The sequence below is a fragment of the Papio anubis genome, chromosome 4, assembly GCF_008728515.1.
Source record: "Papio anubis isolate 15944 chromosome 4, Panubis1.0, whole genome shotgun sequence".
NCBI classification, from domain to species: Eukaryota; Metazoa; Chordata; class Mammalia; order Primates; family Cercopithecidae; genus Papio; species Papio anubis.
The window spans coordinates 91,655,059-91,668,997 of NC_044979.1; the positions used below are offsets into that span (position 1 = coordinate 91,655,059).

General features: G+C 38.9%; 1 protein-coding gene across 1 annotated transcript in view; it reads left to right on the forward strand.

Annotated features, from left to right (window-relative positions):
• The window catches only part of DNAH11 (dynein axonemal heavy chain 11), a 410,596-nt gene that overhangs the window by 45,810 nt on the left and 350,847 nt on the right, over positions 1–13,939 (forward strand). The window contains exons 4-7 of the mRNA XM_031665316.1: positions 2,542–2,738; positions 3,345–3,537; positions 4,799–4,898; positions 8,200–8,411. Of these exons, the coding sequence (XP_031521176.1) occupies positions 2,542–2,738; positions 3,345–3,537; positions 4,799–4,898; positions 8,200–8,411 (702 nt within the window). The remainder of the gene's footprint in view (positions 1–2,541; positions 2,739–3,344; positions 3,538–4,798; positions 4,899–8,199; positions 8,412–13,939) is intronic.

Sequence of the window (13,939 nt, forward strand, 5' to 3'; positions counted from 1 at the left end):
CGGGTGCAGTGGCTCACACCTGTAGTCCTACCACTTTGGGAGGCCAATGTGGGCAGATAACTTGAGGCCAGGAGTTTGAAACCAGCCTGACCAGCATTGCAAAATCTCATCTCTACTAAAATACAAAAATTAGCTGGGCATGGTGGCACATGCTTGTAATTCCAGCTACTCAGGAGGCTGAGGCAGGAGAATCACTTGAACCCAGGAGACATGGAGGTTGGGGTGACCCGAGATCTTGCCACTGCACTTCAACCTCAGTGACAAAGTGAGACTCTGTCTCAAAAAAAAAAAAAAAAAGAAAAAGAAAAGAAAAGTGAGAACATACAGTATTTGGTTTTTCTGTTCCTGTGTTAGTTTGCGTAAACCTAAACTCTTCAGCCTGTTTGCAAAGTTCTTCACAAACTACCCCTGCCTTCCTCACAGCCCAAGTATTGCCGTTTCTCTCAGGGATGCTGGCTCTATTTCCAGGATGGTCATACTGGCGGTTTCCTACAAGCACCATACTCCCTGAGTCTCCATGATTTTATCAGTGTTCTGATTTCTGGAATGCTTGTTGTCTTACTTTGTTCAGGTTACTATCACAAAATACCACAGACTTGGTGGGGTATAAACACTGGACATTTATTTCTCACAGTTTTGGAGCTGGAAGTTCAAAATCAAGGCAGTAGTAAATTCAGGTGTCTGAAGGCTGCTTCATGGTTTATAGATGGTCCCTTCTAGCTATTTCTTCACATGGTGGAAGGAGCCTATTTTATAGGGACACTAATCCCATTCATGAGAACTCGGCCCTCACGATTAATCACCTCCCAAACACGCCACCTCCTAATACCATCGTTTTGGGGGTTAGGATTTCAATATATGAATTTTCAGAGGACATATATATTCACATCATAACAACTGCCTTGCCCCGTTCTTTCATCTTAAAGATTCAAACCAAGTAACGACTTCTCTGGCAAATCTTTCTTAAAACCATTCTCTCCCAGAGGCACATATTTCTCCCATGTTTTCATATGCATCATGGACATACCTCTAATTGTAGCAGGACAAGCCGCAGACAAAACTCCTCAGACACCGGATTAAAGAAGGAAGAGGCTTTTATTCGTCCGGGAGCGTCGGCAGACTCGTGTCTTAAGAGCCGAGCTCCCTGAAGAAGAAATACTTGGCCTTTTAAAAGGCTTACAACTTTAAGGGATCCATGTAAAAGGGTCATGATAAATCAAGCAAGCGTGGAAAACGTGACGGGGGGCTACATGCATCAGCTAACAGAACAAAAAGTTTTACAGTGCTTTCTCATACAATTTCTGGAATTTACAGATAACACTAGTAGTTTTGGTCAGGGGTTAATATTATTATTATTTTAACGACCAGGGCCAGGTGGTGGCCCCAAGGTCGTCTAGCTATTTATCTTACTTCTGTTTCTTTCCAACTTTTTGCTTTCTCCCCCTTCTCCTGTCTTATAAACTAGGGAAAAGGGGAGATGGGGAAAAGCTGGGAAGGACAACAGGAGAAGTGGTGGTCTCATTCTATATAATCATGGCACGTCTTATCTTGAGTGTCACAGTTCCAGGTTCTCACCTACTGAGCTCACTGAGGGCCGGGACTATTTTGTACTAATTTCTGTATTACTAGCTTGACACGTAATGGGTGCTAAGTAGGAAAAGATAATAATAATAACATTTGGAGACATTTGTTTCAACACCATTCAAAAATGAAAGTGAATTTTCAGCTTGTTTTTAGTTAACTAGAAGATTGTATCATCAAACTAAACTCTAAAAAGGTAGAATAAACATTTTCTGAGCATTTTGGCTAATTCAAATTTTATAGTAAAATGTTTATAAATTGCTCAGATTACATATAGATTATATATAAGAAAAATGAAAAAAAAGTTTAAAATGAATAGATACTTCAAGGGAAAGCAAGAAGAGACCAACTTCATTAATGCAGCATTCTCTTATTGATTACATAATATATTCCAGACTCTGGAAATGGAAAAAATACTTTTTGAGAGTTTTCACATAGTTTCATTGATGTTTCCCGTTTCATGGTGGAAGAAGTTCTGAATAAGGTCCATGAGGCTGAATAAACATGTTTCTGACTATCCAAACTTTAATCCTCTGGGATGCCACCCAGGGCTTGAGAAGATTAATTTACTTCTAGCTTCCATATGATTCAGAAAGATTGTTTTCATTAATGTGCCTGCCAGTGTGCTCAGTTTGCATTATGAGGGCAGTTTACTTACTTGACATGGCTGCTTATTTCATGTAGTGTTTGAGTTATTGGGAACCTCCACAAATGTTTGATAAATGGGTAAGTGAATGAACAGACAGTGTGCTAATTCCACTTTGACAGAATGTATGTCTAATTGATTAAGTCTAAATGGGTCACTGACTTTGTCCTCTCTTTGTAGATTTCATATTATTGGATGATATTTATGAAATTGGGCGGTTTTGTTGCCAATTTTGTATGACAAGAAAATCTTTGAAGGAACACATTTTCTGTAAATTAATTTAACTGCTTTTAACAATGTTTCTCTTTCTCTAGATTTTAGTGCCAGTTCTTTCTAATAAGAACAACCATAAGTCCTGGTCCTGTTTTACTTCACAAGATATGGAATATCACATAGAAGTCATGAAAAATAAGATGTATATTTTTAAGGGCAAAATGTCTAGAAGAACTCTTCTACCAATTCCCACTGTTGCAGGAAAGATTGATCTGGATCAGAATTATTCAGAGAACAAGTACGTAACAGTACAGTATATACAGGATATTAAAATGGAGAGCCAGGCCAGCATGGTGGCTCATGACTGTAATCCCAAGCAGTTTGGAGGCCGAGATGGGAGGGTTGCTTGAGATCAAGAGTTCAAGACTAGTCTGGGCAACATAGTGAGATTTCATCTCTACAAATAAAATCAAAGAATAAAATAAAATGGAAAGTCAGCATACCCATTTAATATCACACCCCTAGCAAATTCATTAGCAAATAGAGAATTACAACTACATCATATTTTTAAAATAAGTGCAGAAACACCATGCGTATTATTTCCTTTCAAAGTACGCTTTTAAAAAGCAAATTATACAAAAAGCAAACTATAGTAATTGCCATGCCAATAGCAGTATTCCTTTAGTAAAATGGGTTTTGAGGATATAATTCTTTGTGTTTTTTGAGGTTAGAGACATGTCAATGACAGAATAACATAACCCCACAACTCAAGACCATAAACATAATGGATTTTGAAGAATTTATTTTTAGGAAACTAGTTTATGGATGCCTAAAATAACTTTTAAAATCTGTGTCTTTGGATAAAATGATTCATCTTTGAATTATTTTATTTTAATGTTTGTAGGCCACCACAGTCAAATGAAAGGATAATACTTCATGCAATTGAATCTGTGATTATTGAATGGTCACATCAAATCCAAGAAATTATAGAAAGAGATTCAGTGCAGCCTTTGTTGAATGGTCTTCACTTGTCTCCTCAAGCAGAGCTAGATTTCTGGATGATGAGGAGAGAAAATCTGTCATGCATTTATGATCAAGTAAGTAGATAGCCCTAGAAATTGTAAATTACATTAGCAAAGTCTCCTGAGCAGCAGTGACCAATAGTTTTAAAGGTTTAACACACTGTATAATTTACTGGTCTGCCGTCTTTTCTTAATCCAGAGTTCTGTATGTATGGTGTGCACTTTTGACATTAAAGTAACTTTGCCTTTATGAGAATATTTTGACAGCATTTGAGACGATTGGAAATATTGTGCTACCCTGGAAGAGCAGTACTTCCCCAGGGAAATGTTGAAGACTGGAAAATGTAATTAGTCAACTTAATTGATTTGGGAAGGAGTGAGGTCTTGCTTGGTAGAGAGACACAGCTTTGGAAGGACTAACTTCGGTTCCTCTGCTGGGTGCTTGCCATACAAATTACTTACTTAAGGTTCTAAAAGTTAAGACATCCATTCACATGGCTTTTGGAGATTTTCTGAAACAAATTTCATATGGCAAAATTAATATTTTACATATATAATGTATTAGGTTCTCTAGAAGGATACAACTATAGCATATATGTATATAGGAAAGGGAGTTTATTAAGGAGAATTGACTCAAAAGGATCACAAGGTAAACTTCTACCATAGGCCGCCTGTAAGTTGAGGAGCAAGGAAGCCAGTGGTGAATCAGTCTGAGTCCCAAAACCTCAAAAGTAGGGAAGCTCACAGTGCAGCCTTCAGTCGGTCGCCAAAGGCCCAAGAGCCCCTGGCAAACCACTGGTGTAAGTCCAAGAGTCCAAAAGCTGAAGAACTTGGATTCTGATCTTTGAGGGCAGGAAGCATCCAGCATGGGAGAAAGATGAAGGCCAGAAGACTCAGCAGTTCTGCTTTTCCATCTTCTGCCTGCCTGCTCTATTCTTGCTGCTCTGGCAGCTGATTAGATGGTGCCCACCCAGATAGAGGGTGGGTCTGCCTCTCCCAGTCCATTGACTCAATGTTAATCTCCTTTGGCAACACCCTCACAGACACACCCAGGAACAATACTTTGCATCCTTCAATCCAATCAAGTTGACACTCAATTATAACTATCACATATATATATCCAAATTTAAACACTTAAATGCAAAATAAAATACGAGGCTAAGAAAACAATGTATTTTAAAAATTATTTTCAACTTGAAACCAGATATCACTTTGAGTATTAAATACTGAATCACTTGTGAGTGAAATAGCATTTAAATATTTTATTACAGAATGCATGTATTTAGTAATCGAGTTTATATTTATTAAAGTTTTTTTTTTTTTTCCTTTAACTTAGCTTCAGGCACCTATTGTCCTCAAAATGGTTAAGATCCTGACAACTAAACAAAGCAGCTATTTTCCTACTCTGAAGGACATTTTTCTGGCTGTGGAAAATGGTAAGACTCTTGTTCCTCAGCCTGGCATCAATATCACCATCTGCTCACGATCCAGCCCTTGCCTGCTTGGCCTTGACATTTACCCTTCCGCCATGTTCGGGGAGTGATTGCTCTTGGCTCTTCTGATGATAAATTCATCTCACCCTTTGTACTTTATTCTCCACCCATACTAAACTACTTTTAGTTTATCTGGTATGTGGTAGATACCTGCCAAAGTGGCTCCAGATTGAAATTTTAATTAGACTGTTTGTGGAGGAGTGAGGCCTTCAGTATTTAGCAGAGGAAAAAAAACTCTGGATAGAGGTTTTCCAGCCAACAGATTGGGCTATGATGAGTCTAGTTATTCACCAGTTCAGTTCTCTGAGTGTGTTTGATATCCACCAGTTATTTAGCTTGCAAACACTCAAAGCCATCATTGAAGATTTGGTGAAGTTGAAATGTACAGAGTGGAGGGCTTGTTGAATTTTGAATAGACAATGCATGCATCTTATTACAAACCAGGAATCATAAAATGATATCCAGTTGACAGTCTTCTCACCATCCTTGTCCTTCCACTATCTAGTTTCAGCCCCATCCAAAGATGACAATCCTGCTCAGTTCCTTGATTTCTGTTCATGTTTCTTTGCACATGGATAAGCATTTACTTATGGATATACATGATACTGAGGTTTTAAATAATACAATTGGAGGTAATATGGACAAGTAACTTTTTTTGTCTCTAATAGTAAAAAAGTTTATTTTTCCCATGTGACATTTGGAAAGTTAGAAAATACTGAAAATTCACTTCAAATATGTTTTAATACATCTTTAGGGTTTTCTGCATGAATTCGGTTTAAAAAGAGGGAGGAGATAAGGAGGAATATATACAGCAGGGGCTCTGTAAGATCTGAATTCCTGTCCCAACCCCGCTTACTGAGCATTTTAAATTTGCTAAGCCTCTGGTTTGTATTGGCCTATTAACACCTTCCTTGAAGAATTGCTATGTGGATTTAGTATTTCTCAATCTTGTCACAATCAACATTTTGGGTTAGATAATTTTTTGTTGTCAGGGGGCCATCTTATATATTGTAGGATATTTAGCAGTATCTCTGGCCTTTACCTGCTGGCGCCATCCCTGTTGTGGTGATCATAAATGTCTCTAGACATGGCCAAATGTCCCCTGGGGGCAAGATTTCTGCTGGTTGAGAACCACTGGGTTAGGGATAGCATATTATACACTGTACGAGGTACTGGACATGTGTTAAGTATGCTTCAATACATAGAAACTGTTGGCTTTTTTTTTTCATCCTATGTTAGCATAGGATGAAAATTTTCTCTGGATGCAGCTTCTGCAGGAATGAATCCCGGGGTCCTCTGAGCCTTATGTGCGTGTGGCCTGGAGATACAGAAATAAAACACTTCTCAATAGAACAAGTGGCCCAAACCCGTGGTCAGGCTGGAGGAAGAAAGCTCTTCTCAAAGACATAGTTCAGGCATTGTGGAGTCACCAGACATGCTGATCACATTTTAAGGACACTTAATATTTCAGGGCACTTACCTACTAGATACAGTTATTTAATGTTGACATAAACATTGATAAAAATACTAATTTTGAAACATGAGTACATCTTGAAAAGAAAATAATTCCTGAACATTCTTTTTATTCTCAGGGCTTTATTGTTACATAGACAAATTAACTGTTTACACATCAAGTGGCTGGGTGTGTCCTTGACTCCTGGTGACAAAATTCAGCAGGGTTTCTTTGTTATTGACACAAGTCTTTTGGGTTAACACCAAAAACTAGAATTTACTTGACCTTGTTACCTACTTTGATAATAAAATTTGTTCTCAGTTCATCAGGGGTATTTTTAGCCTTGGGAGCAAAATGGAATATCATGGAAATCCACTTAGGGTGTATTAAAAGGACCAGTGCTAAGCAAGAGAAAACTTTGGATTCGATTAAGCAGTCATTAATGAGAGTTAAATATTTAAATGTTTCTTCATATCTATAGCATTCTTTGGTTTGATTTTTTTCTTCCCTTTTCTTTTTTGGAGACAGGGTCTTGCTCTGTTGCCCAGGCTGGAGTGCAGTGGTATGATTATGGCTCACTGCAGCCTCGACCTCCCAGGCTCAAGTGATCCTTCCACCTCAGCCTCCTGAGGAGCTGGGACCACAGGCAGCTGCCACCATGCCCAGCTAATTTTTAAGTTTTTTGTAGAGATGAAGTCTTGCTATGTTGCCCAGGCTGGTTTCGAACTCCTGGACTCAACTAATCCTTCCAAAGTGCTGGGATTACAAGCATGGACCACTGCACCTGGCCCTCTATTGCATGTGAAAAAAAATATTTACCATGCTTAACATTTGTTTTATTGAAATAAAATTCACATAACATAAATTAACAATTTTAAAGTGTATAATTCATTCAAGTTTTAGTACATTCATGATGTTGTACAACCTCACCTCTGTCGAGTTTCAAAGTACTTTCATCACTGTTCTTAACAATTTTAAACCTTTATTAATGATATAATTTTTCTCAGTCATTGCATGAGTTACTGTCATAGGAAACCGGAATGAGAGAGTAAACAATTCAATTGTGCTTATACCAAGTTCTTAGAAGGAATTAACATTCTAGTGATGAAGTTTGTAATCCAAGCCATGAAGTGACAACATTGCAGAGAGGTTTTATTCCCACAGTTTCCACAGGGTTGAGTAAATTTCTTTAGACTCCAGGGGTATTTTCCCCTTGTTTTTTCCATCACAATTTATTTATGCTATGTGGGTAACTAGATCAGTGCTCTCCCAAATGACTGAGTTACAGATGGACAGTGTCTAAAGTCTTCCACATTGCTCATGTGTAGATTGTAGGATAAGTAATATAAAGGGAATTATGACAACATTTAAGTGTGGCCGTGTTGTTTTACGTGGCTCTCTTTTACATGTAAAGTGAATTTAGAAAAAAATAATAATAGGCCGGGCGCGGTGGCTCAAGCCTGTAATCCCAGCACTTTGGGAGGCCGAGACGGGCGGATCACGAGGTCAGGAGATCGAGACCATCCTAGCTAACACGGTGAAACCCCGTCTCTACTAAAAAATAAAAAAAAAAAAATTAGCCGGGCGAGGTGGCGGGCGCCTGTAGTCCCAGCTACTCGGGAGGCTGAGGCAGGAGAATGGCGGGAACCCGGGAGGCGGAGCTTGCAGTGAGCTGAGATCCGGCCACTGCACTCCAGCCCGGGAGACAGAGCGAGACTCCGTCTCAAATAAATAAATAAATAATAATAATAATAAACCGGAATCACGTTAATGATGGTTCTTTGCTTTCAGCCCTTCTCGAAGCCCAAGATGTGGAACTTTACCTGAGACCTCTGAGGAGACACATCCAATGTCTCCAGGAGACGGAATTCCCACAGATCCGCATATTAATCGCTCCATTATTTCATACCATCTGTCTAATCTGGAGTCATTCCAAGTTTTATAACACCCCTGCTCGGGTTATAGTTTTATTGCAAGAGTTTTGTAATCTCTTCATTAACCAGGTATGAAGCATCAAAAAACAGGAACAATAAGAATTGTTGCTGTGAGGTAGGTTTTACTAGACTGGTGAAGAATAATCTAGTATACAGTAAGAACACCATCTTTCTTTTTCTTTTTTGAGAAAGGACATTTATGGTAACAAAGGCCAAGTAACCTTTTAATCCTATATGGCAGAAAGCTATGAAAATAAGTCAGACATAAAGGACAAGTTGTTGGTGGGTTTTGTTTGTTTAATATCTGTACCTTTCTTCAAAAGGCTTTAAGGCAGCTTCCAGTAAAAGACAGATGTGTAGTACGTTCTTTGTAGCCTTCCTTTCGTTTTCACAGAAACACTGACTGATAAAAGCCTTTTGGAAAGTGTGGTAAGTTAAGAGCATCTGGCAAAAAGAAAATCCTAAAAATATAGCAGTAGAATTGTATTGAAAAACTTCTGATTCATTGTTGGTCTTTTAAAATCTCTTTTGTAATTGCTTCTCTATTCCTTACTCAACCTGCGAAATGTTAAAAAAAAAAAAAAAAAAAAAAGACCAGCTCCCTCTGTGTCCTCATCCTGTCTATGTGAATGTGGATTCTTCCATGCTCACAGTACCAGAGGGTATTACGTAATTTGAGAGCTAAAAGATACTTGGATGCTACATAATCCAGTGGTTCTTATTTGGAGGTGTGTCTTAGTCTACTCAGGCTTCCATAGCAAAGTACTATGGACTGGGTAGGTTAAATGTCAGAAATTTATTTTTTCTCGTATTTCTAGAGGCTGAAAGTCTGAGATGAGAGTGCCAGCGTGCTCAGGTTCTGGTGAGGGCCCTCTTCCTGGCTTGCTGATGACTGGCTGCCTTCTCACTGTGTCCTCACTTGGCCATCTTCCTCTTTTTTATTTATTTTTAATTTTATTTTTAATTTTTATTTTTTGAGACGGAGTCCTGTTCTGTCACCCAGGCTGGAGTGCAGTGGCCGGATCTCAGTTCACTGCAGGCTTTGCCTCCCGGGTTCACGCCATTCTCCTGCCTCAGCCTCCGGAGTAGCCAGGACTACAGGCGCCAGCCACCACGCCCGGCTAATTTTTTTGTATTTTTAGTAGAGACGGGGTTTCACTGTGTCAGCCAGGGTGGTCTCGGATCTTCTGATCTCGTGATCCGCACACCTCAGCCTCCCAAAGTGCTGGGATTACAGGCGTGAGCCACCGCGCCCGGCCGGCCATCTTCCTCCTGTAAGACCACAGTCCTATCGGATTAAGTCCCCATCTTTATAACCTCATTTAATCACAGTTACCTCCTAAAGACCCTATATCCAGATACAGTCACATTGGGAGTTAGGCTTTCAACATATCAATTTGAAGGGACGCAGTTCAGATATTTTCAAATGAATTAACCAACACTGGAAGAATGATGTCATTTGCTCAATTTCCCTAAGAAGTTAGGAGGAAAGCCAGACCAGAGAACAGGTCTACAGACTTGCAGCTTAGAGTTTCTGGAATATGAGGTTGCATTGTTAGTGTTTTTCATCTCTTTCTCTCTCTGATTCTGAAAAGATGGAGTGGTGTGTGGGAAAGGCTTTGGACCCAGACCAACCTGGATTCGAATCTAATTGACCCACTTAAGGGAAGTTAAATTACTCCTCAGTTTCCACATCTGTCGGTGGGGATAATGCCTAGTCCATGGCTATTGCGAGGATTAAAAGATAACCTAAGTGAAATCCCCAGCATTGCTTGGTGTTTAATCGAGTTTCAGTAAATGTTAGTTGCCTTTTGTTCTTTTGACAAACTGTTGACTTACAGGCTAGTTGCAGCTGTTGGTAGGAGATAACAACAGGTCGATATTTTATCATCATCTCCTCTGGTTTTGTTCAATTTCTATTACTCTGTTGGGCAAACTCAGTTTTGCCCTTTTGTTAAACAGGCTCCCTGGACCCTAATGGCTTGGGTCTCTATGTAAAACACCACAATCACTGTTGCAGGGTCAAAAACTATAACCACCACTTCTCCCAAACCCCTTTTTAGGGAACTATTTCTCATTTTGAGAATAATTGAAACTGTTTCATTGCAAATCCTTGTTAATGTATAAATCACAGAGGGGACTATTTGTTAGCACAGGTGACTTATTGTAAGTCCTGGTTACCTGTAAGCCTGTAAACTTCTCATCTCTGACTTCTACTCTGTGTCAACAGCCAGATTCTGCCAAGTTCCTGATAAAATAATGTGGCTTCTCTTGTTCCTTAGTTCTGGCTTCTATCCAAAGGTTTCATTGACCTGATTCCTTTGATTCTATGAACAGCAGATTTCAGACTTTGTGGTAAATATGCCCAACATGTTAGGAGTCAAAAGTTAACAATTAGCCAGTATCTATAGCTGGTTCCCTGAAGCACTAACCACCAGCCACCAATTTTACTACTTTTATATAGTTATTTAACAAACACTATATAATACTTATTTTGTTCAGGAGCTTTTCCAAGCCCTTTACAAAAATTCAAAAGTTAAGTTCTCATAGCAACACTATGACATAGGTATTATTAGTAGCTTCATTTTATAATGAAAAAAACCCCGAAGCCTAAGAAGATAAGTAACTTTCCAACCCAGCAAGTCAATAATAGAGTTCTCACCCATTGTACCATGCTCCATATTTTAAAATAAGTTTTTTTATGTCTGAATGTGACCTAATACATGGTATGCTAATGATAATTGTAAAACATTCTCATTGCATAGTGTTGGAACAATGGAAATAGTTCTGCAGTTTTATCACTCTATTAAGCATTTATACATTTTATCATATGTACAATTTTGTACTAACTTCTTGAAAGATGATTTTGTTATTGCTGTATATGCAGTTGCTTCCAGCCTCCTTGATTATAAAAAACATGAAGAAAACTATACAAAGATCCCCTCTTTTGAATGGAATAATTGGCTTACTATAAATTCCTGATGTTGGTCAAAAGGTACAATCTTTTCATGGCTCTTCGGCAATATTTAATACTTACAAATTATTTTCTAAAAGGTTATATCAATTACATTGCTATTATCAACATGTAAAAGGTTTCACTATGACCTGTCAACTTGGAGCATTGCCATCTTTCAGAAAATTGGGGGTCATTTATTGTGTTCTAGTGGTAACATGTTTTTAAATTTGTACCTTGCATGATATGTGTGATTACACATTTTATGTTTTCTATAATTGTATTTCCTCTTGTCACCTACATGTTCTTTGCATTCATGAATTTATTGATCGAGTTTTTGTGAAAATTCAAACCCTTCCTATGTTACATATTAGAGGTCATAAGCTGACATGCTATCAGCTCATTTGGCCCAAAGATCAATGCAGTGTTTTTATTTTGTATAATATTTTTTAATTAAAAAATTGTTGTTAATACTTAAATCTCATTTAAATGCCAGCATTTCAGCCTCCAGTGAAAACTCAGTGCTTGCGCCATCCCCATAGGCGCAGCCAGTGACTACAGCTTCAAATGCTGCTTTAGGTGAAACAGGTGCTGTCTGGATGACCATGACCACCTCTGTTCAGTCGTTTCTGATCTACTTTACTCAGTTTCATTATATGCCTGACCCTATGACGGGAATGCCAGTCAGAGTCAGAAACCCTTTGTTACTTTAAAAACAAATGTATTTCTTGTTTTCTAGTGGTGACCACTAACATCATTATTTAGGCTAGACACATAAAAGGCATCACCTGTTCACCTTGCATGCTAGACAGGCTTTGCTAATGGGGTCTTAATGCCTTGCCTTTCTTCTCTGGTAACCTGACTCTACTCCCTGGTCCTTGTGTGTCATTACCACTCTAGCCACTGCCTTGTCTATTCCATGGCTTGGTGTATCTGTTGTAGACATTGTCACCTACAAGATCCTAGGTGAGGAAGAGTTTAAGTCTGAGTAGTGGAGTAGAGCTGTCAGGATTGAGCTAAAACAACAGTCCGTAAAAACACATGCAAAAGAATAGAGAAGCAGCAGCAGAGAGACAAGCCTCAAACTAACAATATCATTGGTAAATTGGTTAATCGATCAGCTTATTGATAAATAAGTTGGTTAACAGTATTTTAGTTTATAAGTCCTCTGAAGTGGGACCAGTTCATCCTAAATCCTGGTGGCTTTTAGCTTGTTTGTGCTGGCACCATTAAGTACGCGATGATAGAGCTGCTGTGGTTAGGCATGCTCCAGAGCGGGTACTGTGAGAAGTCGAAAAGAATTTAGAGTTTATGAGCTAAAAGGGATTTTGAGATTCACCTAATTCATTTCCCTCATTTTGCAGTAAGGAAATAGATCCTCTGAGACAACTTAACTAGTATCACAAAAGTAGTTCGTGGCCCCTAGAAGGATCACAGCCAGCCCCTGCCTCAGGTCATGCTTTTTCCCTCACACATTCTGCCTCCCCATGCAAGGAGACAGACTGGGTGTTTTCATTTAGGACATTAAGTACTATAACCTGTCTTAGGAGGCCTTACTCAACAGTGGTCTGTATGAACAGGAGGTTCCTTGTCTATGATTGCCTCATCTGTGTGAGGGCCAGCCAGGAAGCACAGGAATAAACATTAAGCATGGATTGTCCTAGGGACGTTACTTTAAACACAAGTAATTAGGTAACAGGGGGCTGCTAAAGCAGAAGGGGCCACTCAAGCAAAAGATGGAGTCGTTTGCCATAGATTTTTCAGCATCCTAAAAAGACACATTTACTATAAAGAATACATAGAGATAAAGGTGTATGGAATGCACCATATACCATATCAAAGTGTAAACTCTTTTAAAATTCACATTGCTAAGGAATTCCTGGTGGTTCTCTTCACTGTCCTGAATGACTTGCTATTATAGCAGCCCTCATGTGGAGGTTAATTTTCTATGTAACGTGATTGGGAAATAAAAGCATAGATTGGGAAGGAGTCTAATCAGTAGGGGTTTTAGACACTAAATGAATGATTTTCTTATTGCCTTACAAATTCATGGCACAGAGCCTATATTGCCTGTAAAACTGTTTTCATTAATGGGAAATGGAAGGTCATATGCCTACATTTAAGGAAGAAGTGCTTCCCTCTGCTATTTTGAACTCAGGACTTTCATTACATTATCCATTGACATCTTGAACAACTTTCTAAGCAACTACAAAATTGAAGGCACACAAATTAAACCTATAATTTATATGAGGTTAAGATGCATCAGGAAGCGGTAGCATACAAAAGAACCTTCAGAATGCACAGGTTCTTGGTCCTTGAAGAGGGGAATTCTGAATGTGGGTATCAAATATGAAGAGAGAAGAAGTTGGGAGTGTTGGTTGGTCCCATGAGAATTTGACCAGTGCCACATGGATCTTCTAGTCTTTTCTTTCTCTTTTACCCTTCTCTTCCCTTCCTTTCTTTTCCTCTATTCAAAACTAGTTCATGTGGGACATGTCAGCTAGACTGCATGTCCTGTAATGTTACTTAAGCCCCCAGAAGAGAAGTTTGCTAACTTGAAAGAATTTCCACTGTTACACACTCCTAATCAGGTCTTTCCCTTTGCAAGTGGCCCTGAACTACCAGATAAAGTGAGTGTACTTTA